The 27,273-nt window shown below is 36.9% G+C and overlaps 1 protein-coding gene across 4 annotated transcripts in view; it reads right to left on the bottom strand.

Moving 5' to 3' along the window:
• Positions 1–27,273, bottom strand: part of Slc26a7 (solute carrier family 26 member 7) — a 111,821-nt gene that overhangs the window by 77,955 nt on the left and 6,593 nt on the right. For all 4 annotated transcript variants that reach the window (XM_069991043.1, XM_069991045.1, XM_069991044.1 and 1 more), the window contains exons 3-4: positions 10,124–10,234; positions 3,973–4,145 (exon numbers count right to left, since the gene is read on the bottom strand). In XM_069991043.1, coding sequence (XP_069847144.1) covers positions 3,973–4,145; positions 10,124–10,234 — 284 coding nt within the window. The remainder of the gene's footprint in view (positions 1–3,972; positions 4,146–10,123; positions 10,235–27,273) is intronic.

The raw sequence follows: 27,273 nt of genomic DNA, 5'->3' as shown, positions 1-27,273 counted from the left end.
AAAAAATAAAAATTAAAGCAGAAATAGCAATGGGAAAAAGTTAGTCTATTTCAAAATCCTGCTTTTAAAAACTGAAGTAGCAAAATATACACATCACTACCAAACATAAAACTGAAGTTTAAAAAGGAATCATAATTGATTGTATAGACCTGCAAGAGAATAAATTTGAAAATCAAGATAAATGATCATTTCCAAGCATAATACAGATTTCCAAATTTGCCTGCATTAAAAGAACCAAAATTTTTTGTAGAAAAAATTGGAGAATACTGTCAGGAAATGTTATGAGTACAGTAAAAAGCACTAGATAACTGATCATTTCAAAGAAAGAGTCTACAAAGCCTTCTTCAAAGACTAGATGCTCCCCCAAAAGGGCTGTTTATGCTAAGAGAACTGAAAGGGATACTAAGAAGAAAAACATTGTCATTCCTGTCAAAGAAAACTACACTCCAATACTATTGGAGAAAAATGCAAGTATTGAATAAATAAATTCATTATTTACTAGATTAACAGTATTAAAATAATAATAATAATAATAATAATAATAATGCCCAACAACATACTGAGGAAAAAAAAGAAACCATGGTCATTAGGAATAATATTTGAGCCGCTTTAAAGTTGACTCATTATTAGAAAAATAATACACAATATGATCGTTTCAAGAAAAAACATGATTATCTCTACATACATTGAGAAGCCCTCAATAAACATTCACTATTTTTATAAAGCTCTACACCAATTAATTTCACCCCTTCCCTAAACCCTTCTCTCTATGAAATAGCACCCCCAACAGGTTTCCTTGTTCCAATTTCAGAGTGGCAGATACTCTACTTTGAGAGTGTTCAGTCTTCTCTTTCATCCTCCCTCAGCTACACCCTGATTTTACGAAACAGTTCAATCTTTTAACCTAAATAATTTTACCGCTTAGTTTTCAGAGGGAAACATATCAACCTGGAAACAAGCAATGTGTAAACTAAAGAATACACAAATAAAACAAGGCAATAAAACACTTCCTGTGTTTACAGAAAATGGATACTTGGTCATTTTCCTGATATTCAGTGCATTTCAATTCTGAGGAAGAAAAGCAAAGGGGAAAAAAGTGGCTGAGAAGCTAGATACAAAAAGATCCAAAGGAACTGGGCCTAGTGTAGTCTGGAGATTTTCTCAGCAAAGTTAGCCTCCAGACCAGATGTGAAAAACAACAACAACAACAATAAGCGGAAAGCAAGAGGACAGGGCGGTACTCAAGAAGTAGAGTGCTTGCCTGGCAAGCATGAAGTCTTATGATCAATTCTCAGTACCATTTTTTAAAAAGATGCTAAGTTTCTAGTTGGTGATGTACAGATGAGATTGCAGGTCAAATAAAGTCCAGCCATCTGTTCAAAAATTGGCTAAAACATAGGTCACATATCAAGGACCAGAGCTAAAGAGGAAAGAAAACAGATGTCTGATGAAGTTATAAGGGAAAACATGAAACTATCTGGATCAGATTTACATGTAATAAAAGGCCATGAAAATGAAATTACTTATGTTATCTATAACAATATCCTGTTTCATCCTTACTAAATTTTACTCATAATTCTAATGAATTTCAGTTTGAGAATTTTTGTCTTCTGTTGTTTATAGTGTTAGAATCCCAACTTTTAAATTTATATTTATTGTAAGAATTCTTAACTAAATTAAAAATTTTAATCCAAATATGTTAGATAATTATAAAATGACTGATGATTGTTTTAAATTCATGGAAATTAATTAAATGAGAACTCTGCACAAAGTTACTAGTCTTATTGTGAATTACTTATTCTCTTAGATTTAAAAACTAATATTGATATGTACATAAAAATAGTTATCCTTCACTGTATAAAATAAAAGAAATCCAAACCTGAAAACTAACTCATAAGTTCAAAGAGAAACAAGACTGGAAAATAATGGGTCAAGGTTAAACAAGTTCTCTTGTGTTAATGCAGAGATTTCTTTTTCTTTTTTTTTCTTTTTTTTTTTGGGGGGGGGGGTCCGGTAGTGGGGCCTGAACTCTGGGCCTGGGCGCTGTCCCTCAGCTCTTCAGCTCAAGGCTGGCATTCTACCACTTGAGCCACAGCGCCACTTCTGGCTTTTTTTCTTTTTGCTTATGTGGTGCTGAGGAATCGAACCCAGGGCCTCATGCATGCAAGGCAAGCGCTCTGCCACTGAGCCACCTTCCCAGCCCCAGAGATTTCTTTTTCAAATGAACAGAAATTAGGGAAAGCATATATGACAAAGCAATGCAACATATCCGTGTTTCAATTACCAGTTCATATGGCTGGTTACTTTTTAAAAATAGTGAATGTTTATTGAGGGCTTCTCAATGTATGTAGAGATAATCATGTTTTTTCTTGAAACGATCATATTGCGTATTATTTTTCTAATAATGAGTCAACTTTAAAGCGGCTCAAATATTATTCCTAATGACCATGGTTTCTTTTTTTTCCTCAGTATGTTGTTGGGCAACACAAGGCCTCATAGAGAACAAATAAGCAACGAAAGATCATTAAGCCTTCCTGTGCAAGTATAGGAATTCACTCATGTTTGAAAAATTAAAGTTCACAGAGTTCCCAGGCAACTAATTTTTGTTTCATTTTTATTTCTATTTTTAGCATAGTCATAAAAGCCATAGAAATTATGATTGGCCATCTAGTTTCATCTTCTTCTTCTTCTTCCTTCTACCCAATTCTAGGCAGTCACCATTTTTCTGCCTCTTGGTTTATATATAATCTTGGTCTTATAAATAATGTGACATATTTAGAGAGACATTCCTAACCCCAAAGACACCCACCCAGGGTTTGTAACCATATCATTCATTTTACAAGAAGGGAGTAAGCAGAAATGACCACCAGACAGGCAATCCCATGTCTATTATGAGTCCCAAAAGCTCAGGTGGCAAAAGTTTGGCCTCCAGGGATCAGGGGTGTTATCTGGGGAAAATAAATCGATTGTGAGGGTCCTGACCTAATTTACTACAGGTTAAGCTATTGAAAAATGTACAAGAAAATGGCATGACTGGAAAATTGGTGGAAACTTGGAAGTCAGGCCTAATTGGAGAATGTATTGCACTGGTACTGTACCTTTAAAGGGCTTCCTTTACCCCCACTTTTCCACTCTGCACTCTATTTCCTGGCTGCCATGATGTAAGCAACTTTTCCTTTCCCACCACCAAGCTCTGCTTCATCCCAGGCTTAGAGGACTGGTCTTCTTTAAGTTGTTCTCACCCATTATTTTCTCACAATGACAAAAATTGACTTAAACACTTTGTTCATTTTATAGTTACTTCTAAGTTTTCTACCTTTGACTACTAATTAGAAACAGCAAAATATCTAACTCTGACATTTTGCACAAAATGAAGCCAACAAACCTGGCAGCTATATTCATGTCGGGTTGTGAACGTGGCAAAGACTTTGGTATCGTTTGAAAGTGGCACAACGCTGGCTCTAAAGATCACAATGCTTTTGATGCAAACAAAGTACTCTTTGTCACTGATGTCAACAATAAAACCAATTATACAATGTTAAAATTGGGAAAGATTCTAAAATCTAGTTATATCTCCTTCTCAGTGTACAAATTTCTCCAACAACACCCCTTTCCATGACAATCTGGTCACTGTGAACACAAGGACAATGACAGACTTTGTGCCTCACAGAGAATCTATTCTATTTTCAAAACATATCTTTAGAAATCTGTTTCTTAAAAAGTCAACTACAACTTCCTCAATTCATCACAGTATTGATTCTAATTCAGTAATTTGAACAACATGTATAGAGTAACTACTGGATGGAGAAGACAATAACTGCATGAAGATATAACACTTGAAGATACAACTTGCCCTTTAACTTATCTGGAGACACAAACCTATAAGCAAGAATACAAATATAACCAGTGCTGATCACCTTTCCACCACCACCATTTCCCGTGCTATTATTTACAAGTCTCAAAATGACTTACCTGGATCACACCAGCCAAAAAGGAAACAGCTGCAGCAACTCCAATCCTCTGCATCTCAAAGTCAGAGAAGCCTAGCACACTTGAGTGATTGTGTGTGGTGAGGTTCTGGCTGCTCTGAGGGACCAGTCGCTCCACAGCATTGGCTGAGATTAAGGATGTCAAGGCAAAGGTGCCTAAAAGAGGGTAGGCAAGTAATTTTATTAATTGCAGACACATAATTAAATTCTACCATATTGTCGTGCCAAATAGATCTCTTAGCAACTCTATCCTTCCACTGGGGCTTCTCTTCTCTATTTTTCACCCCATTCCTGAAAGAAACAGATACCTCCATATGCCTCACACATTTATCTACTTCATCCTAAGCTTTATAATTTTGTACCTCTCATAGTTGACTAGAGAGAGAGACCTTGAAGCAAGTATCAAAATTATGGCCTGAGTCAGGTGCCAGTGACTCACATCTGTACTCCTACCTATTAAAAAGGCTGAGATCTAAGGATGGCAGTTCAAAGCCAGCCCTAACAGACAAGTCAAGAGAAGCTTATCTCCAATTAACAAGCAGAAGAAATTCTGAAGTAGTGCTTTGGAGCAAGTGGTTGAGTGCCAAACATGAAAGAAAAAAGCTAAAAGATAGTGCCAGACTCTGAGTTCAATCCCCAGTACCAGCACATACACAGATACACAGACACCGACCTAGACATACACACACACACACACACACACACACACACACACACACACACACACACACACACACACACACACACACACACACACACACACACATTATGCACATTATTAATTCTTGCTTGGATTTAACTCCAATCGCTTAACTTTCAATGTGACCACATGTATTTTACTCAGGATGTAAATTGCCTTGTCCCTTAAATGATGGTAATATATGCAGTTTAGGCTTTAGGGTGAATATAAAGGAGAGAATTGAAGACTTCATTAAATTCAGTGGTCAATATAATCTCTTTGGCTGAAACATTTTCTCTTCACATGCACCTGCATAAGCCTGCTTTTCTTTAAGTATCTGGCTCAAATTTCAAATATATAAGGATGCATCCCAATTAACTATTCCTGGCTTAAAATTTTGCACCTGTTATGACTCATTGTTGAGTATTCCTTTATAACAGCATGGTATGGCCTATAAAATGATTAAATATATCATTTCTTTTTACTGCTATTAGACAAAGTTTAATGGTATTTCCTAGAAATTGTCATGGCCTCCTACTTTTATGGGAGCATGGTTATTGTGGTCTTCTATTTTTTTCTTAGAGTTCCTAGCATCAATTTTGACATAGTTTGTCTAACAATGAAGTCACACAAATAGGGAAATGTTGATTTCCTCAGACAGGCTCAAGATAAAGAACCATACTACATGTTGCAGACATCCCCTGACTCAGCAGTTAAAGATAGCTTTGCTCCAAGTTGTAAGTGAGGCTTTGTGAAAAAAAGTGCATGGGCAGCAGGACCAGGAAAGAGATGTGAGTCCGACAGAAACAGATCTCAATGGAGACACACAACACACTACTCTTGATTGATAAGGGCATTTTTGGATTAGACAAGCAATATGTGTTGTGAATTCAGAACAATATGATAACAATATAGGAACTTAGCCTTAAACACCAAACTGCTACCCTAGACTACTTTGTAAAAGATCATATTCTTCATACACTAGGGTTATTAAGGCTTACATAAGATAATAAATTACAGCATATGTCATAAAGTTAACTACTGGCATGTAGTTAGCACTGAGTGTTAGTGTTAGTTTTTCAGATGATTCCTACAATTAAGGTCAGAATGCTCTGTTATGGTCTGTTATCCTTTGTTTTTCTCTAAGAGATGATGGTACATAAACTCAGAGAAATCTGAATAGAATCGTCAGTGCAAGCTAAGTCATTCTCTATTAATAAATTCATGAATACTAATCATTAGGATCACTATTATCATCACCTCAAGGAACTAACATAACTGATGATGAGAGACAAGAATCCAGTTTCCAGGATAGATAACATTAAGTAAGATATATTCACCATGGAACCTAGTTTTTAGAAAAGATATTTTTCATGGTGTTTTACAACAGGATGATATTGAGACCAAATGAGACACTCCTGAAAGTTAAAAGTGTCTCTTCTGGTCTTTAAATCTAGTAGACTACAGAATAAACTGTCTTATATAGAAGTGGTTGTGCAAACGCCTAAAGAACTTTGCATTCAGATTTAACTTTCTTGGGATTTTAAGAAAGATAAGAAGAAGTCGTCAAATGGTAGGAGAGTAAGGACCTTTGTAGGCTTTGATGGAGAGAGAAAAAACAAGTCTTCCCTGATTTGAAAGCAGTGCCTGGTTGGCAGGGTTGCTCCCTTATTGTAAGCTCTCAGTAAATATTTATCTCACTCTGTGTAGAGGTTATCCTTGACAAACATCCTCCATTGCTGAACAGACTGTGTCCTCTCAAAACACTTTCATAGTTAGTTGAGGACAAGGTCCTACAAATTATCACATTTTGGTAATCTTCAGCAATATTGTTTCCATTGGATACATATCCAGATTTTTTTTTCCTTTCGCATACCAAGAAACAAAGTTGTGGTTTTTTTTGTAGCTTCTAGATGTCAAGATTATGTTTTGCACAACTTTGTTTTAAAGTAATTATATTTTAAGTTTAAATATTTGCATATTAAGATTAAAATTTTGCATTGTTGAGCAAATAGGACTTTCTGTGGCTTGATGAATCATTTACTTGTTTTGGGTTTGTTGTTGTTGTTGTTGTTGTTGTTTTGGTCAGGCCTGGGATTTGAACTCAGGGCATGGGTACTGTCCCTGAGTTTCTTTTGTTCAAGGCTAGCAATCTACCACTTGAGCCACAGCATCACTTCTGACTTTTACTGTTTATGTGGTACTGAGGAATTGAACCTAGTGCTTCATGCATGCTAGGCAAGCATTCTACCACTAAGCCACATTCCCAGCCTGAATCATTTGTTTTTAAAAGATGCTTCCACCATTATTTGCCATGAAGTCCAGTATTCCATTTTGAACACCTAACTGGAAGATAAAACCCAAGTCACAAAAGTAACACTAGTATCTTAATAAAGCAGAGTGGGTAAGTCCTTCCATAGCATATACTATAGTAAAGTTAAATAAAAGACAAATCTGTTCTGTGTATTAAGTATTTGTAGGGACATTTGGTGAGACTCATTTGTTCCATGTTTAGGACCATAGGCAAGTTCAAAAAGTGATTCATTTCTGATTTACATCTTGTGCCATAAAGTCTAAGGATCTGCTCCTTCTTACTGATTTTAGACAAATAAATATCAGGTTAAAACTAAAATAAGATGTTTCAGCTTACTCTGTAAAATATAAATTCAGTAATAAAATAGCATTAGCATTTATTTTTCAGAGAGAAATGTCTGTAAATTGCATGTATTTTGAAATGCCTGTTATTTACCTAAAGAGACCACAAGTTTCCTATAGTTGATAATAATCTGTAAATAATCTGTTAGTTACAGAATCTTATGTAAATGGTCATTTCAAAACTATGTGAGCAGCAAAATGTTTGCAGTACTTATCCAGCAAGTAAAATGGCTATCTAAGTACATATTTAAGCATTATCAATTTGGGTATTTTTGACTTCTAAGTATAATTATGGTCTCTTGAGCAAATTGGCTTTGCTTTACTCTTTTATCTTGTGCCTAAACAGAGGAAATGCTTGTGGGGTCAGCTCTAAAACCATTTGGTTCTTTATAAAAACATATGTAAATGTTCTAAAAAATAAAAATAAACTGTTAGGAAATAAGAACACAGGATAATTAAAAGGTAATAAACATGAAGAATTTTTAACCTGCTCTAGTGCTTTCTCCTTTTGCATCAGGACAACAGGAAAGTTCCTTCAATAAGATAAAAAATCACTTAGGTTTTAGATTCAGCTACATGGACTTTTCAAATGGTATATCTAAGACTTTAATCTGAGCTCTCATGAGAAACTTCCTGAATTTTAGGGCTTGTAGGATCTTTTCCTTTCTTTCCCTTTTTGTCTGAAATACACAGATAACACTGTCTATTTAAGAGGGGTTTTTGAAAACAAAGCTTAATTTGTGTGATGCTGGTGATTGAACCTAGGGATTTGTGCAAACTATACAAATACTCTTCCTCAGGTAGAGTAAACTGGTAGAGTATTTGTATAGTTTCCTTGCTTTTTTTTATGTTGCCCTTTTATTTTGTTGTTTTTTGAGACAAAGATCTCATTATATTAGTCCAATCTAGCCTGAAACTTACTACGTAGCCCAGACCAACTTCAAATTTATTATCCTCTTGTCTCAACCTTCTGAGTGCTGGGATGTCCCATTATGCCTGCATAAAGCTCTTCCATAATTCTCTGAAACAGGTATACATGCATATATGTACATACATGTACATATACACATACGTGTACATATACACATACATGTGTGTACATGTATATGCACACATGCATGCTATGTATACATGTATACATTGCCCTAGACAATATATATCTTATGACAGTCATGTTTCTCTTAATAGGGATACATTCTGAGAAATACACTGCAGACAATGTGTTGTCAATATCACAGTGTATTTACTCAGCCTAAGACAACTGGGACATTACCAGGTGACCTCATCTTATGGGACTTTGCTTTTATATGCCCTTTATTGTTGACGGTGGCTTATAACATGTGTGTGTGTGTGTATGTGTGTGTGTGCGTGTGTGTGTGTGTGTGTGTGTGTGTGTGTGTGTGTCCATGAAACCTGGAGATCTTCTGAAAATGCTGTTTATAATTCAGTAAGTCTGAAGAAGAAGCCAAGATTTTTTTTCCATTTCTCACAAATTCTCACACAATGCAGCATTGTGGATGACTGCAAACTTCACTTACTTCCCCCATTATAATGCTATTTGATATAAAAATCCAAGTTTAGATGAATTTCCTGAGAAAATTTACAAGCCAATGTGGTGGACAAAATTTGAAATATGCATAGGTCCTAAACTCCAGAACCTGTGAATGTTATGTTCTATGGCAAGTATAATGCATGCTCCAGATGGAATTAAGTTTGCTAATCAGCTGACCTTAAAATAAGGAGATTATCCTGGATTACTCAATAAGTAAGTTCAGTGAACTCACAAAATTCTTCAAAGATAGAATCAGAAGGAGATTCAAAGATGTTGCACTACTGACCTTGAAGGTGTTTGATAAGTCCCTGAGCTAAGGAAAGCAAGAGGATTCTAGGAGACAGAGAAGTCCAGAAGATGGCTTTCTTCAAAAACAAACACACCCTTGCACTTCAGTGTTAACCATGTATCATTTGAAATTATGGACCTGCAGAGCTGTGGAAAACTTTTCCTTGTTCTAAGTTTCTAAACTCATGACAATTTGTACAGCCACAACAAGAAATACCTCTGTAGAAAATTCCATTTAAATATAATTGTATTGCCAGAATACTTAAGATTAAAGTTATCATTTTATAATAATAATAACCAAATAAACAACTTTATTAAATCTTATTAGGAAGGAAGTACTAAGTATTATACATTAATTATCTAGCTCTCACTAAAATTACATGAATTGTAGGGTCCATCCTATCACGAGAGTGACAGAGTCACTCAGGTAGCACATAAAGGAGACACCAACCAGGCCTAACTATGACCAAAATTCACCCTGCTGTATGACTAGAAAAATTGTGATTGCTTATAAATTCTTGAGTAATGAACACCTAGGCAATGTAGTACATACTTATTAAAGGGTACTATAGAATGCAGTCTGGAAGAAACTTAAAAGATCATTTGATCTAAGTGTCAAATACATGTATAATATTCTTCAATAGTCTAAACTTTATAGTCTTTGTTTTCTTTCAAGTGTGCACTTTCTCTTATTGTAAATCCAGCAGATTCTCCCTTTCTTTCATTTTTTGTTACTAAAAACTGCACAAGACTTCTTAGTAATAATTTGCCTTCACAGTAATATACCAGTAAATCACAGTATACATTGCTTATCTGAAACACGGATATGCTTGGCTCTAATATTTGCTAAGCTTTTCAGCAGTGCATTTAGAACTGCTTTGGAAATGCAATCGGTAACTAAGGATTACTCTGAGTCTCTTTGATTAGTAGCAGGAGAAACATAAACATAGAAATGATTACCTGTGGCCACATGACGTCCCATTCCAAATATGGCATAAATGATGGCAGGAAACAGAGACCCATACAAGCCAAACACTGGATGCACAGAGGAGAGAATAGCAAAGGCCAGTCCTGTGAAGAAGACCAGGGCAATTAGGACCATTTTGTACCCCAGAGGTACAATCCATTATGAAATGCAATGGCTATTGGTTTATTAAAGCTGAAATTAATCATCATTTTATTTTCCTATTTGTTTATCAACCACAGAATCTAGTACTATTGCCCTAAATAAAAGAAAAAAATACTCATTTGTTCATAGGCACATTTCAATCCAAACACTACTCTTTTTAGCCTACTACTATTTCTCCTTGTTGCAGAGATGTGTATACATAAATAGTGGTTTCTTTTTCTCCAATTTTTTAATTTTTTGAATTTATTGATATAGTAGAGTTGATATACAGAGGGATCACAGTTACGTGAATCAGATAATGAGTATAATTCTTTTTGAACCATGTCTTTCTTTCCCTCTCTCTCCCAGTTTTTCCTTCCTTTCCCTACCCACACGATATAGAGTTCATTTCCCAAATATTTCTAGTGAGAATAAACAATGGTTTCTTTTGTCTTGCCAGGGATGGATAGGAGGGATATCATCATGGCAAGATATCTCTCAGCATGCTTATATTTTATATTTTCATATGTACTTTTTTATTTGTGCAATAAGCTAGGCAGGACCAATAGCTTTACCACTGGAGGATGAAAACTCTGATAGGGAATACAGTCTTGGATTGGGATCAAAAGGAAGCACATTCAAAGTTGGCTGGTTGACTGCCAGGGTGACCAACTAAGATTTGTATTACAGTGACAGGGTCAATGCATGGACCTACCTACTCCCCACTAATTTAACCCTAGACTGTAATCCAGGAGTCATATCTTACTGTGGAAAAAAATCAATTTTGCTTATTTAGCGTTCAAGGAGTAAGAAATAATGCACTACTATTCAATGTTATACTTTATAGATACTAACATTTATGTATTTTGTTACATGCACGTTGAAAATATGCCTAGACATGTCCAAATGGCATGTCCAAATGACATGTCTAAAGACATGGGTTTTAAGTGGAACCAAAAACTGAATTAGTACAGGTTCATTTAAGCGGTTAGATCATGTCTAAGCCAGATGTGGTGATATATTCCTGTGCTCCCAGCACAGGGACAATGGGATCATGCGTTTGAGGCTAGTCTGGGCTACACTGTGAGGCCCTGGCACTCCCTCCCCGCTCTTGTCTGAGGCTGGTCATTGACATTAAACAAATACTATAGTAGGTTCTGAAGTTCATTTATGACTATCAACTTAATACTGGAGAGCTAATTGGGCATAAATATCGTTATAAGTTACACAGTGGCTCTACAGAGGTAGCATTAGAATCTGGAAAGTCTGCGTATAAGGCCAGGTAATTATTCACACTGTGGAGCCTAGGAGTCTGGGTCCAATTTTTACTGCTGAAATTTTGCTGTTTTAAGTTAATGATACTTGTACTTTTTAAATACCTTCCTGGTTATATGTTGAATATTTTCCAAGTAGTACAAGAAATTTTTGTTATTATAATAAGTGAAAAATTTACTAATAACTATCTTCTCTTTAAAAAAAAAAAAACCTCCAATTTGTTGTTTATTGGTCATGTAGAAGAAAGGGCTGAAAGAAAGGGCTGTAGTTTAGCTTTGGAAAGCTAATTTTTTCCCACCCTTACCAAAGCATCTCTTGGAATTTTTAATATAAATAACTTTGTCAAAAGCATTGTGTTTGCTTCAATTACTCAGGAAGCTTTTTAAAAAAAATCACTTTTTACCTGTGATAAGTTACCTATTGAGAGAAAGAAATGCAGCATAGTAATAAAGGGCTTGCCTAGCATGTTCCACTGTTACACACACACACACACACACACACACACACACACACACACAACACCACATAAAGAGACAGAGATGCGTGGACAGAGATGTGTGATATTCCACATAAGAAAGATAAATGTGGGCCATATTTTACTAGATCATCTAAAAATGCAAAATGGTGGGAGGAAGAGGATGTGTCATATCTAACAGAAGCACCTTGAATACAATCATACAGCTGTTAAATTCTGGTCATTGTGGTTAATATAGACAGGATCTGGATTAGTCCCAGGTAGATCTGATTGGCTGCATTTCTACACTATCTATAGTAAGCAAATGTTAATACAGACCTGCAAGCCATCAGCAACTTTCTTCTTGCCCTATGAATACAGAGCTCCTATGTAACCTGCCTAATTACAGTAACACTCATCTTTTTCTTTTGGTTTAGCCCAAATACAATTCATAATAAATTGGTCTAATCACTCATCTAATCTCTGCTTCTTCTCTTCATACAAATTTAAAATGGGAATAATCATGTAAAGCATATTTAGTACCAAGTTTTTTAAATAATCTCTTGATTGATATATCAAGTACAAAAATGTAATCATTGTAGTTTTCTAACCTCAAAATTAAAAGTGATGTATGCATTTCCTTTATTCTGTATTACACTGATACTAAGCTTTCATTTTAAGCAATAAATTCACTCATCCTTGATTGGCATATATATATACATATATATGTATGTCTCTGTTAGTATGGCAATGAACAATGCCAAATTGAAGAAAGACAGAGTGAATTCAGATATATAACACTTTAACATTTTATCTATTCTTGCATTAAATATGAATGATAAGCCTAAGACCATCCTACTGATGTGCAAACCTCAAAAAAAAGGGTAGATAAAATTTATTTTCCTAATTCACTATTACTATGGTTCGTAGATAAAGAACATACATTTTTTTCACACATGCACACAAGAAGCAAGTCTGCTCACTCCCTGCCTCCTCTCCCACTTGCAGTCTTTTGTCTGGACTAAATCTACAAAAGGAGAATGGAATATCCCAAAGATATTGATTTTCATTGCCAGTTAGAATCATTCTTCTAGATTTCAGTAATAGTAATTATTTTTAGGAAAGATCATGTCTAGAAATTGAGTAATGATATTAATGGAGAATTGGTACTAAGATGACCTGCTGGAGATATTATGTTTTGAGATCTTTCTGTGTTATTTTAGAGACTATACCTTTCATTGTCACATCAAACAGACAGGACCCCAGAAGCATTTGTTTTTCTCCTATGGGAATAATAATATTTTATAGTTTTTAACCTCTGATTATGAAACATATGGCCCAGAAAACTACAGTTACCACAACTCAATTTCAGTAGAATACATTCCTCCCAGAATGTTAATCATCATGAAACACCTTTGAGTATTATGATTTGAGTTGTATTCCCCAAATTTCATTTGTTGAAGTCACAACCTAGAATCTTAGAATGTGAAGTACTTATTTGGAAAAGGATTGTTATGGAGGTAATTAGTTAAAATTAGGGGTCAAGAGACTAGGGTAGGTCCTTGAGTCGTGTCCTTATTTTTAAAAAATCATGAAAATAGGAAGATGTGCATACAGGGAGAGCATCACATGAAAATAAAGCAGAGTGGGGTACTCATTCTACAAGCAAAACAACACTAGAAAATGACCAGCAAGCCACCAGAAGCTAGGGGCTGTAAGGGGAATAGGTTCTGTCTCACATCCCTCAGAAGAAACCAAGCCTATGACAATTTGATTATGGACTTCTGGCCTCTAGAACTACCCTATTTGTGGTATGTTGCTATGATAGCCTTAGCAAAAGTACATAGTATCATAGATAATGAAAAGTCATTCGAGGCTGGGGGATTTAACACCATATTGTGAACAAAATCAAAGTATTTGTCCTTAAGTGAGAGAGTGGTTAAGAAAGAACAGTAGAGAATGAGTAAGATCAACGTGCAGTATCTGCATGTATAGCACAGTGTATAACTAAATGTGCTAAATGTCAATATCACTTACATTTTGTTCTTTTGAGTCATTGGCATCTGAGATGTTTAGTTCTTAAATAAGTGTCTAGAGATTAATTGTTGAATATAAAATTCCTTTATGAAACTGTGTGCCCAAAGCTCAAATGTAAAAACCAAAACCCAATCCAGCGCCATCACTAGGAATGTTTGCAGGATTCTCAAGAAAAGTGCTCTTGGGCTTCTGAAATGCCTGGACAGATATGAACTAATGTAGGCCAGGCACATTTCGAACTGTGCTCAATGTTCTAAAGCTTTGTCAAATAGAATTGACTCAGAAGTAAGACTATTCCACTGTCTCATTCGTCTCCTCAATTTCTGGTCCACAGAAAGAAAATATTCACAGCATATTGAAAAGGCTGAATGACCAACTTATGGTTTGAAAATCCTTTCCTCAGCTGGCAGCCTGTATCTAACCTAGCCAGAGTCAATGCTACAGCATTCAGCACCCAGCCTCCTCTCCCAGAGGATTCATTTTACCTATGACAAGAGCAACTCAGAACACATTGATACATTTTCCCTAGTGTTCGCAATAAAAGAAAATGGAAAGCCAGGTGCCAGTGGCTCATGCCTGTACTCCTAGCTACTCAAGAGGCTGAGATCTGAGGATTGCAGTTCAAAGCCAACCAGAGCAGGAAAGTTGGTGAGACTCTTATGTCCAATAAACCACCAGAAAACCAGAAGTGGCACTGTGGCTCAAGTAGTAGAGCACTCACTTTGAGCTGAAGAGCTTAGGCCCAGAGTTCAAGCCCCATGACCAACAAAAAAGAACAAAAAATAAAAAAGAAGAAAATGGAAAATCTTCAGTTTGGTCAATTTCAAAACAGATTTGTTTCTCCAAATCAAGTTAAAACATTGTTTCTGATACTTTTAAGTAACCAAATAGAAAGCAAACAATGCTAAATATTGGGAGCATAAATGATTTACTGCATTTTGATTATGGTAGAAACAAAACTGTAGGACTAAAGATATCTATTTTAATATCAAAGTGTGATTCTTACCCTAATAAATTGCAACACATGATAGATATTAGTATTAACCAAATAATACTCTCCACAAAGACACTCATATGAGTAAAACTTAGAAAATGACTCAACGCTTAAATATTTCCTGTGAATTTCTTGATTTGTACATGAGGTTACAGACTGATGCCTTGAATGTAGACCATCAGAGATATCTCAAAATTCATCGTGAAGCTAGGCCAGCAATGAAGGCTAATTATCGCCTACTCCCTACCAACTAGGAAACACCTCCCAACATTTTTAGCTCTGTCAGAAGTATTGAATTTAGCCAACAATCTAAAAATAGAAATACTTTAAAGCTCTTACTCCTATGAATAAAGACTAAGTATCACTAATTCCATGAAAGAAGGAATCAGGAATTTGGGAGGAAATACTAATAAGACCGAAAGAAAGGAAATGAAAGATTCAGTCTTTAATCACTTAAAGTCCTTGTGAGTAGCTTTATAAATAAAAATGGAAGGGGAGCTTGAATAAACAATAGAAAGGGTGGCCCTGAGGCACATTCCTAGGCTAACAAAAAATGCATACTCTCTAATAGCTTTCTTTCTTTAGCTCTTTCTCTTCCTTCATTTCTTCTTTTGCCTCTCTACTCTCTCTGTGTCTCCGTCTCTGTCTCTCTTTCTTTTTGGTGCTGGTTCTCAGTTTGAACTCAGTGCCTGGATGTTGTCCCCACCCCTGAGCTTTCTTGGTCAAGGTTGGTGTTCTACCACTTCTTACTTTTTGATGGTTAATTGGAGATAAGACTCTCGTGGACTTTTCTGTACAGGCAGGTTGTAAGCCATGATTCTCAGATTTTAGCCTCCTGAGGATCTAGGATTATGGGTGTCTGCCTCCAAGGCTTGGCTCTTAATTTTCTTTAACCAGCTATCTCAAGAAAGAGCAAGGCTGTCACATGATATCCCCTCTCTTTCTTTTCTTTCTTTTTCACTTTCCAACCATTCTCATCCTATGTTTCACTTTAGCTCATATATGCTCTGATTCTAAAGGAGTCAGTGGAAATATCTGCACTCTAACAGTGTGGCCAAGGGAAAAAAAGAATCTGGAATCACTACAAATAACCTATCAGCTACATTTTTTATTTCCTTCTTAAAGTTCTAATCTTCCTTCAAGACTTGTCATTTCTTTCATCAGTTAATCACTGGTATGGTTGTTCAATATGAGATTATAATTTATATCATAGAAAATGAGAAATTTCCCACTGATGCCCCTCTACAGTTTGAGAGTTTTTTAACACAAAAAATCTAGAATGTTTTTACTTTGCATTTATGCTTTTATGGATACCTAAGTAATATATTTGTATTGGTTATTGTGACCAATAGCTTGCCATTAAGATGAGGAGTAATGACTGGACTGATGAGAAGTCATGAAGGATTTCCACAAACAGAAATGTTTGTAGTAAATATTGAATGATACATGATGTATGTTTAGGAAAGCATAAGGAATAGATGTTTGAATGAAATTGAAGAGATCATTTTAGGCAGAAGCAACACATTCAAAGGGTCACAGAAAGGGCAGAAAAAAAATGTTTACTTGAGTCCTGGAGTAGAAAGTCATTTAATATCCTCTATCAAAGAGATTTATGTAACAGAGAACTTTAGAAGGTAAAGAGTCTTACATGCTAAGGTAAGTGGTACCAGCTCACCTGGAATACGGAAGATAACCACAGGAGCATACAGAACTCCTAACCCCACTACTTCTTCTGTGTAATGCAACCATCAGATTAGAAAAATGCCATGCAACCTATGTTTCTCTGAGTCTAGTTTTTATTTTGCTTAATGTAATTTTTCCAAGTCTTTCCATTGCCTTTATGAATGGTACAATAGTATTCTTTCTGATAGGTAGAATTCTATTGTGCATATATACCACATTTTCTTGATCCATTTCTCCGTTCTGCGCTAATTCCATAGCTTAGATATGGTATACAATCCTGAAATGAAAATGGTTGTGCTGGTAGCTTTAGTGTATCCTTGTTTGTTTCCCTCATTTGTGGTAGCTAGAATGTACCTATAAATCTGCAAGTAAACACACTGGATAGAAAAAAATACACTGGGATGTGATCAACAATGCAGGTCTCTAGGCATTCACACACAGTGAGAGCAAAGGAGGATATGCAGGAGAGGAACATAAAGGCATAATACCTGATCATATAAAATATTTATCAGCATAAACTCCAAGAAATGGAAACAAGAGGTTTTTATCTTTTGTTGCTATTTCTTGTTTCTTTTCCTTTTGTCTTGTTTCTTCAATTATCTCTTTGGGAAGGGAAGGGGGAGCCCAGAAATGGTGGGACAAAGGGTGAACAAAGGTAGCAGTGGTACTCACTAGACACTATGTTGAAAATGAACTGTACAGCTTGTGAGTAGAGATAGGGACAGGAGGGAACCCTGGGAGAGAGAGAGAGGGAAGGAGTGACATGGTTCAAAAAGAAATGTACTCTCTATCTGACTTATGCAACCACAACCTCTTTGTATATCACCTTTAAATAGCAATAAGAAAATGCATGAAAGGAGAAAAAAAAGAAAATTCGAGGTCAAATTTGGAACATCTGTGTAACCAAAACTTATGCTACAGTTACTTGCACTAATGGCATTCTCTTTGGTGCCAGATAAGACAGAACTAGCCAAATTAGAGAGGACAGAACTTGCCTTGCCCTTGAGAGTAAAATTAGAATGTAATTATTGCTCAAGGAAAAAGAGGAAGGTTCTGGACAGGAGCAACAGGAGGTTTCTTGGAGAGTGACTGTCTCTTTGATGTGCTGTGACTCTGGCATGGTCTGTAAGGATGCACAGAGTTCCCATTGCCAGAAGCCATCTACTCAACCCTGAAAAGATCTCCTTGTACCTCTACTGACCACCCTTGGCCCACAAAAACAGAGCTTGCTGTACCTTCCATGGCTCCTTGCTTTTTGTTTTGTTTTGTTTTGTTTTTGCTTGACAAGCTCAGTGGTTAGATTTTCATCTTGTATAATGAGTTCATAAACATTTTCATAATTTAAAATTTTCTGACAAAGCCTTTTTAAATCCATAGACACTATTCTGAATTTATTAGAAGTTTTTAAGGCTTTCTTTTCTTTTTTTTTAATTGTGAAAATAACATATGGAGGGATTACAATTACATGGGCAAGACTTTCTTTTCTTTTTTCTAGCTTTTAAAAAATTTTATTGTAAAGATACTGTACAGAGGAGTTACAGTTACCTGAGTAAGGTAATAAGTACATTTCCTATCAAGCATTGTTACCCCCTCTTTTGTTTTTCCCCAACTAGAGCAATATGACAGCATTTGTTTTCTTAAAGAAGTTATAATGATTGGTAGCTATAATCCTACCTACTCAAGATGCAGAGATCACAAGGACAAAAGTTTCAGCCAGCCTGGGCAAAAAGGTCATCCAACTGCATATCAACAGACAAAGCATGGCATGGTAACACAGAAACATGTCTGTCATCTCAGCTAAGGCAAGAGACATAAATAGGTATAGCACTGTCCAGGTCAAAAAATGAGACCTCATCTCAAAAATGACCAGAGTACAAAGGCTAAAGGCTCAGCTTCAGTGGTCAAGTATATGCTTAACAAATACAGAGCCATGAGTTCACAGTACCACCAATAGTTCATAATAATAACAATAACAATAATAATAAAATGACAAATAGCAGTGAACGGGAGTACCATAATATTTCATCTTGCTTAAATAAGTATCACACATTTAATAAGGAGGTAACAAGGGCCCGGCTTAACCTCAGATAAAGAAATATATATATATATTTATATATATATATATATATATATATATTTTTATATATATATATATAATATATTACAATGAAACCCCACAAAGACTGTTAAAAAGGAAGGCATATGATTTAGAAAGAGCATTTTATAAACATTGTAAGTATCACAAGGAAATCCCTTCATACCATTACATTCTGTGGATTTTTTTAGTTAGGGAAAATGAAGAAGAGGAGTGATTGAGAAAAAACTGATTTCCTATGGTGAGGAAGGGTGATGGGTGCCAAAGGCAAAACGTTCGGGCAAAAAGTCCATACACGTGAACTATGCCATTGCTTTGTTTGTTTTTTCCTTAGTGTACCTGCTTTGGACTCTGGGACTGCCTGACTGGGAAGAGAAAGCAAAAGAGTTGCAGCTCCTCCCTGCTTTTCCAAGACAAAATGTGACATGGAAGAAAATCACCAGTTTGTGGGATGTGGAAGGAAGTGAGTGATAAGAAAGATAATATGCACTACAAAACAACAGCAATTCATGGTCTTGGCTGAGAGTTTTAAATAGACAGCTAGCGACCAACCTGCCTCGGCTTCCACCAAGTGTAACTCCAGTGCAGAAAAGGACGTGCGTCCCAACAAGAAAAGCGTAGTTTCACAGAGAGCAGAACGACCAGATGCAAACCCAGAAGGGACCAGTGATACTGGCGGCAAGGCCTCATCTGGCAGAGTATTTACTCTGACTTCTAACGTCTATTGGCATCTTTCACCGTCAGCATGGAATATCAGATTGATGGACATAGGTGGGCTCATAGCATGGCAATAAGGGTATTAATTGCTCCGTGGGCAAATGGAAAGTGTCCTGTGAATGCAAGCTAAGAGTGCTAAAATATACAAAGGTAACTGGGTGCTGGTGGCTCACGCCTGTAATCCTAGCTACTCAGGAGGCTGAGATCTGAGGATCTCGGTTCAAAACCAGCCTGGGCAGGAAAGTCCTTCAGACTCTTATCTCCAATTAACCACCAGAAAACAAGAAGTGGCACTGTGGCTCAAGCAGTAGAGCAGTCGCCTTGAGCTAAAGGGTACAGGGAAAGCGCTCAAGCCCAGAATTCAAACCCACAACCAATACATAAATAAATAAATAAATAAATAAATAAATAAATAAAGTATACAAAGGCAAATTTGTGGTGAGTTCGCTTTCTCAATCTGTTTTTTTAAAGCTCCATGAATTATTTCCTAACATCACTAACAGAAATCCTCATTGCTTCCACATTTAAATATTTCTACTGGAAGGGACAGTACTTAAATAGCTTCAAAAATGGGAGTTTGTAGGGAGGCAAGAAGCAATGTCTTAAGCTGACAGAGACAGAAGTTTATAAATACACATGCACATGAAACAGCATTTTCCAAAGCTTGATGGTTTTAAGTTACCTCAGAAAATGGATTGTGTATGGCCCTCTTGTTCAGAAAGGGTTAATTTGTTTCTTAAAGAAAATTCATCTACATCTAGGGAGGATTACTTTGCTCATGGACATCAGGGGGATAAGTGTGCAACACCAAACACTAAGTGTGGAAAGGAAGAGCCACACAAAAGAAAGGCTCACTTTGACAACCACTGTCTGGACAAGCCAGAGCAGTGACTGGTGAAACAGGACACATTGCTACAGCCCAGGCCGGTACTCCCTTCATACGAATGCAGTCTAAGAGAAAATAGTAACTTGGACACCCACTGTTGTGCCAAATCAATAATGATGGTTCTCTCTGCAAATGCTCATGTCTAACCACATCCCACACAGTTTCTGCACAATAAACTACATAAGAGCAATCATGGTCTCATGGGACACAAATAGCTGCCACAATGTTCCTGTATCCAGTCATAGACAGACGCTGGCTCTCCTGCCTAAAGACATTAAGAGAATGATGCAATGGCCCTAATATGCTAATTTGGCTATTTGGCATCTCTGCCTTTTCTTCTTGGGATTTGTTTGCTTATGATTCTGTTTCTTAACTGGGTCAGTAGAATTGAGGGGAGGAAATAAATCAGGAGAGAGAGAGGATTGGTGTACATCTATGTATAGGAACCTCTGCATATGTTAATGGTATCTATCCAGCAAGCATCATATCAGTAATAGCTGTATGAAGTTCTCATCTTGAAAAGATTGATGAAGGATTAACAATTTTGTCCAAAATATCTCTAATTTAATCATTTGGGGAGATTTCTCCATCCTTTTACCTTCACGTAATAGAGCTGAAAATCTACTGCAAGGAAAACATCTGCCTAGAATTTAGTACCCAATTAACAGCCCACATGAAAAATCCCTGTGGAGTTTCTGTTTATAATCTCACAGGGAATGGATAACAATAATATCATCTCAAAATATCATCTATTCAACCATTCACTTATACTAAATCCTGCCCTAGGCAGCTGATAGTCTCTCCTGTCTTCTCCAGAGTAGATCCATATGATAAGTAGGTACTATGATTTATATTTTATATATTGCAAGACTAAGGCTTAGAGTAGAAAAAGAACTTTACAAAGGGATATAGGCAGAATCCAAAATGAGAGCTCTCTGAATTATTTTGAAAGTACTTATAAAACTCTTCTTATATACTCAAAATCCAAATTAAATTCCATGACAGATATCAACAAATGGAAACAGTCTCTAAGTGTCAAGGAATGGGGAAAGAACACATATACATAATTTAGCCAAAACAAGTATGAAATCCTGTCATTGTAACAGCATGAATGAACAGGAGATTGGTATGTTAAAACACACACTTTACGCTGCTGTCACTGCTCTGTGGAATATAAAAAAGCTGACCTATCAGACATTGGGAGGATGTTAGTTACCTCAGGCTGGGGAGGGCAAGACACGGGAAGGATGGGGAGGGGCTAAGCAGTACCTACTAATTATAGTTAGAGAAGAGCATGAAGCCCTGGTGTTCACTATTAAGACTTGGAGGAGGAATTTTACAAAGTGATAGAAAGGGAAGAAGAGAAGGAAGAAGCTACTCCAGGAGAACTCAGAAGAAGACTTCCTGAATCAATATTGTGCTGGTATAAAGTAAAAGTTACATAGATGTCTGGCAGTGGTACAGCGTAGACATCGTTAACACCCTCTCTAAAGGACGTGGTCAAGGCTTGAAGGCCGTATTGAAGAAAAAAAAGATATGAACTTACAGGTGGTTCTCAGGCAAGAATTGCTTTCAAAATATGAGTTGAACCAAATTCCTCCAGACATAGTGTTTGTATACATGTGTGTGTACATACATGTGTCCGTGTGTGTGTGCGTTTGTGTGTGAAAAGATAGCCCCAGTATAATGTGGGAGTACTTGTATCTATAACTGATAGAACCAAAGCTATGAAGTGAAGGCATTGTGGTCATAGGTAGTGAGAGAAGCAGAAATTTTGTGCACAGAGGAAGCCATCATAATAGATTTCTGACAACCACCTGGGTGTTCTCATGCCATAGCTCAGTTTTCATTCGAAGGACCTACAGAACTGAAATAACATCCTGCGTTATAGATTTGTGGGCACTAGAGAAGTACCTCTCCGGTATAATTTGACTCTTCTGTAAAGGGGCAAATCTAAAATAATATTGATCTCTTTGCTGTGATTTGAAATACAACTGTGGTGATTTGGAAAACACGTGCTGTGATTCAAAAACTTGTGATAAAATCGGTTCGATTATACAAAGTATTGGTAAATTATTGAGTTTCTATATATTGCTACACCAATTCTTTATTAACACAATTATTTAAATATAAACTTATGATCCATTCACTTATTCAATGCTGAAATATTAATTTTATTGATAATAGTTGTCTTAAATATTAATTAGATTGGATACTCTACCACTCTTCAGTACTTATAAGGGCATTGCCCAAAACTCAAATATCTTACAGCCTATAAATTTTTAATAATGAAGTAATACTTAGAGTCAATAATAGTAAACCTCCCAGTAGCTTCAAACCTAAGAGGCACTGAGATTGTACTAGTCACTTGGCTATCTATCTATCTATCTATGTATATATATTAAAATGAACTCCAAGAAATGGAAACAAGAGGTATGGTTTTTTTTTCCCTTTGTTGTTTTTGTTTTCTGAGCCGTTAGTCATGTTCGTAAGTTTGTATGTTTTGGAGAGGGTAAGGAGGGAGCATAGAAATGGTGGAACAAAGGGTGAACAAATGCAGCAGTGGTACTCACTAGACACTGTGCTGAAAATGAACTATACAACTTATGAGTGGGGAGGGGTACGAGGGGAAAACCGAGAGAGAGCTAAGGAAAGGTGACGCTGTTCCAAAGTAAATGTATTCATTTCTTGACTTATATAACTGTAACCCCTCTATACATCACCTTTACAGCAAGGCTTTGAAGAAAATTCATAGGCATCGAGAGATCAGCCTGGTGTTCTGATATAAGGATAGAGAACCAAGGCATGATGTGCCAGTGCCTCCCTACCTTCATTCTCCTGTGAGCCAGGCATCTTCTCAGAAGCCTGAGTTTTTCCTACACTTTATCTGATCTTGTAACACTTGACTTCCCAGCTTAACCATTTGTGCCCTGGTTCCAGGCTGAGTTTGGATAGCTTCGCTGTCCTCTATGAACCCGACCTCAATCCTAGGTCAAAATCTCTTCCTATCTGCACAGAGAGTTCCATGACCACAAATGTGTCTGTGGACTTTTTTAACTCTTCTATCTACTACTTTCTGTCTCTGCCACAGAGGATGGCTGTTAGGTGGAGAGGGAATAGTTGAACACTTAGAAAAGGACAGGTCTCCTGGTGGAAGAAGGCTATGCCTAAGAGTATGTTTTTCTTTCTTCTCCTGTTTCTTGATCCATGCTATTTTCCTGATACATTTTTTTAATTTGGGGGGGGCCTGTGTAAAGTAAGCTCTGATGTGTTTCTCTTTCTCTTTATACAAACATTCAATTCTAATCTTTTAAAAACCTTAGATCTCAGGTCTAAACTATTTCCCTCCTAGTGTGCATGCAGTATACACGCTAGCTCAGGTAACAAACTGGATACCAGTGGTGATTTTTTAAATGTTACCTGTACAGGTCTATAGAGATTCCTGAGAGAAAAAGTGTCTAGAGGACTTGGACTTATTTTTTAATGTTGATGTCTATGTGATCCAAACTTGGTGGTTATTTAAGATTGTCATTTTTTGTTCTATATGGTGATCCCATTTTTAACCACAAAATGTTTATGTAATGTTACATTAAATAATTTTATAGACAAAATGGTACTAGTCCTCATATTCCTAAATAAAAACATAAATCTTAAAGCAATTTTATGGGTTATACAACCTACTCAAGGCAAAGAGTGGTTGAAACTAATACTCTGCAAACTTTCATTACAAAAATGTTCCCACCCTTACATACCCACATCAGAATGATATCTTCAAGGTTAGAATAACAAGATCATATTCTCATATATTTCTATACACATTTCTAAGGGAAGAAAAATAATAAGCCCCTTGCGAGCTAGATTGTTATCTTACACTTTTTCAGTGTCTTTCCAAGAACATAGCAGAAGGCTATATATTCAGTCAAATATTTGTTTTAATAGAAATGAATAAAGAACCCTAACAAGACCACATTCAGTATTCTTGACAACAAAATAATTAGATAGTGGTAGGCCCTTCCAAGAATTACACATACAAAATCAAACCCAAACTGCGTGGGTAATGATGAAAGTTATTTCCATCTGCCAACTGGTTTGTGGTGGTCTAGCATTGTTATTAGCATACCACAGCATAACCAGCTGTCTGCTTCACACTATCAGCAGTCTCTGGGTTACATGATATTACATGTGGGTCCCCAGAGTAAATTTACATATAATTAACAAGCACAATTGTGTGCAAACAAATTTCCTATCACACACACACACACACACACACACACACACACACACACACACACACACACACACACACACACACACACACACACACACCCTCAGTTCACAGATGACTTTTTAATCAAAGGTCAAAGGTTCTAATCACTTTTGTTCTGTAACTGGCTGTACAGAGGAAATCTCACAAGCAGGAAAATAGAGAACTTTAGTGATCCAGAAGCCTCGTGGTCAGCTGGTCTACTAGATCAAATATTAGAAATAGTAATAAATTATAAATCTCTCTGCAATCTATTAAATAAAAACAAGCAAACATTTTCAGGACTAGGCACAGTAGCTCACACCTCTAATCCTAGCTAGAGGATATTAGCAGAGATCAGAAGGATCTCAGATTGAGGCTTCAAAAAAAAGTTTGTGAGACCCAATCCCAACAAATAAAGTGGGCATAAATGTGTGAGTCTGTAATTCCAGCTATGCCAAAAGCATAGGTAAGAGAATCCTTGTCTGAAGCAGAACAGGCAAAAATTTAAAGATCATGCCTGAAAAATAACTTAAAGCAAAATCATCTAGAAGTATGGCTCAAGTGGCAATATGCTTATTTAGTAAGAACAAAGCTCTGAGTTCAAACTCCAATACCATCAAAAGGCAAATATTGGAGGTTAATTGCAGCATGAAATAGATGAGACAGAGAGACAGAGGGAGACAGAAAGAAGACTGTACACGATCTTAGGCATTTTAACTGGCAAGGAATGAATTTGGGTGCCTCTTAATTAAGGTAGGAACATGGACTTAATAGTCCTTCTGTTTTATTGAAACTATATTGCCTTGGTTAATTTATCAGCTTTCCATTGTATTTCCATCATATAGTATTAAAAATGCTTGAAGTTTCTGTGACATTTAATATAAAATGCAATGAATGCTTAGCACTATGTATGGCAAATTGTAAGTATTTAGCAAATGTTAGTTATATTTCCTATTACTAAGAAGTTACCACCAAGATGATGGGCATCAGAAGTAACAAAGGACTTAGGGAGGAATGTACAGAACATGATTAATAGAAAATGGCTTCCAAGGGGCTCGGAAGGTGGCTCAGTGGTAGAGCACTTGCCTTGCATGCCTGAGGCCCTGGGTTCAATTCCTCAGCACCACATAAGCAAAAAGAAAAAAGCCAGAAGTGGCACTGTGGCTCAAGTGGTAGAGTGCTAGCCTTGAGCTGAAGAGCTGAGGAACAGCGCCCAGGCACAGAATTCAGGCCCCATGACTGGAACCCCCCCCCCCCCCACAAAAAAAAAAGAAAAGAAAAGAAAAGAAAATGGCTACCAAGAAGAACAAAGATCATTTCCAGATTCCTGGCATGGACAACTATGTAGTTGGGGGTAACCTACATTATTATAATAATAAAAAAGAGAGGATAAGGACTGGTTTGAGGAGGAAAATGATGTGCTCAATTTTAAATATGTCCCTAGGAGACATTAAGAGGGTATTATCCACTAGGCAGCTGTATCTCTACATCAACTTGTGGGAAGAAAATATAGTTCTTCCAGAGGAAAAGTAGAAAATGAAGCCATGGAAGCTGATTAGCTCACTAAAAATGAAATGTATATAGAGAAAAAAAGATGATCAAGCAGACAAAAAACACACCATACCATTCTTTAATGAGAGAAATGATGCTGAGATGAGATGGACATGTGCCCTTCAGGTTCATGGTAGATAGGACTAGAGTTGTGCATGGGTAGAGAGAGTCTCCAATATTAGATCCTAGTTACTCAGGAGATCTGAGGATCTGAGATCTGAGGATTGCAGTTCAAAGCCAGCCCCAGTAGGAAAGTCTGTGAGACTCTTGTCACCAATTAACTGCTAAAAATAAAGCCAAAGATGGAACTGTGGCTCAAGTGATAGACCTCTAACCTTGAGCAAAAAAAGCTCAGGGACAGCACACTGGTCCTTAGTTCATGCCCCAGGACCAACATGAAAGAAAGAAAATGAAGAAAGGGAGGGGGAGCGAGGGAAGGAAGGAAAGGAGGGAGGGAGGTAAGGAGGGAGGGAAGGAGGGAGGGAAGGAGGGAGGCAAAGAGGAAGGAAGGAAGGAAGGAAGGAGGGAGGGAGGGAGGGAGGGAGGGAGGGAAGGAAGGAAGGAAGGAAGGAAGGAAGGAAGGAAGGAAGGAAGGAAGGAAGGAAGGAAGGAAGGAAGGAAGGAAGGAAGGAAGGAAGATGAGAAAGTTTGACTGGAGGCTGGCTGAGTGAAACCTGAGATAATAGTTAATGGAGAAGGAGGAAGTGAAGAATGACACCAGCTCCTGTTGGGCTTAGGGCCTGAACTCTGGGACTGGGTGCTGTCCCTCAGCTCTTCAGCTCAAGGCTAGCACTCTACCACTTGAGCTACAGCACCACTTCTGGCTTTTTCTGCTTATGTAGTGCTGAGGAATCGAACTCAGGGCTTCATGCATGCAAAGCAAGCACTCTACCACTGAGCCACCTTCCCAGTCCCCTGAGAATATTTTTATGGGAGTCAGTGCATGTGCTTGAGACTAACAGGGATATTTACTTACTGTTATTCTGTGTCTACAGAGAATTCAGGGGTTGAGTTAGATACCCAGTTAATGCAAGGACTCTGTATCCCTAAGGCTGCAGGAGGCA

This window comes from Dipodomys merriami, unplaced genomic scaffold (genome assembly GCF_024711535.1).
Source record: "Dipodomys merriami isolate MVZ:Mamm:240054 unplaced genomic scaffold, mDipMer1.0.p SCAF_4, whole genome shotgun sequence".
Taxonomy (NCBI): Eukaryota; Metazoa; Chordata; class Mammalia; order Rodentia; family Heteromyidae; genus Dipodomys; species Dipodomys merriami.
Note: the sequence above shows the minus strand (reverse complement) of the source record. Positions and strands in the feature narration are given on the sequence as shown.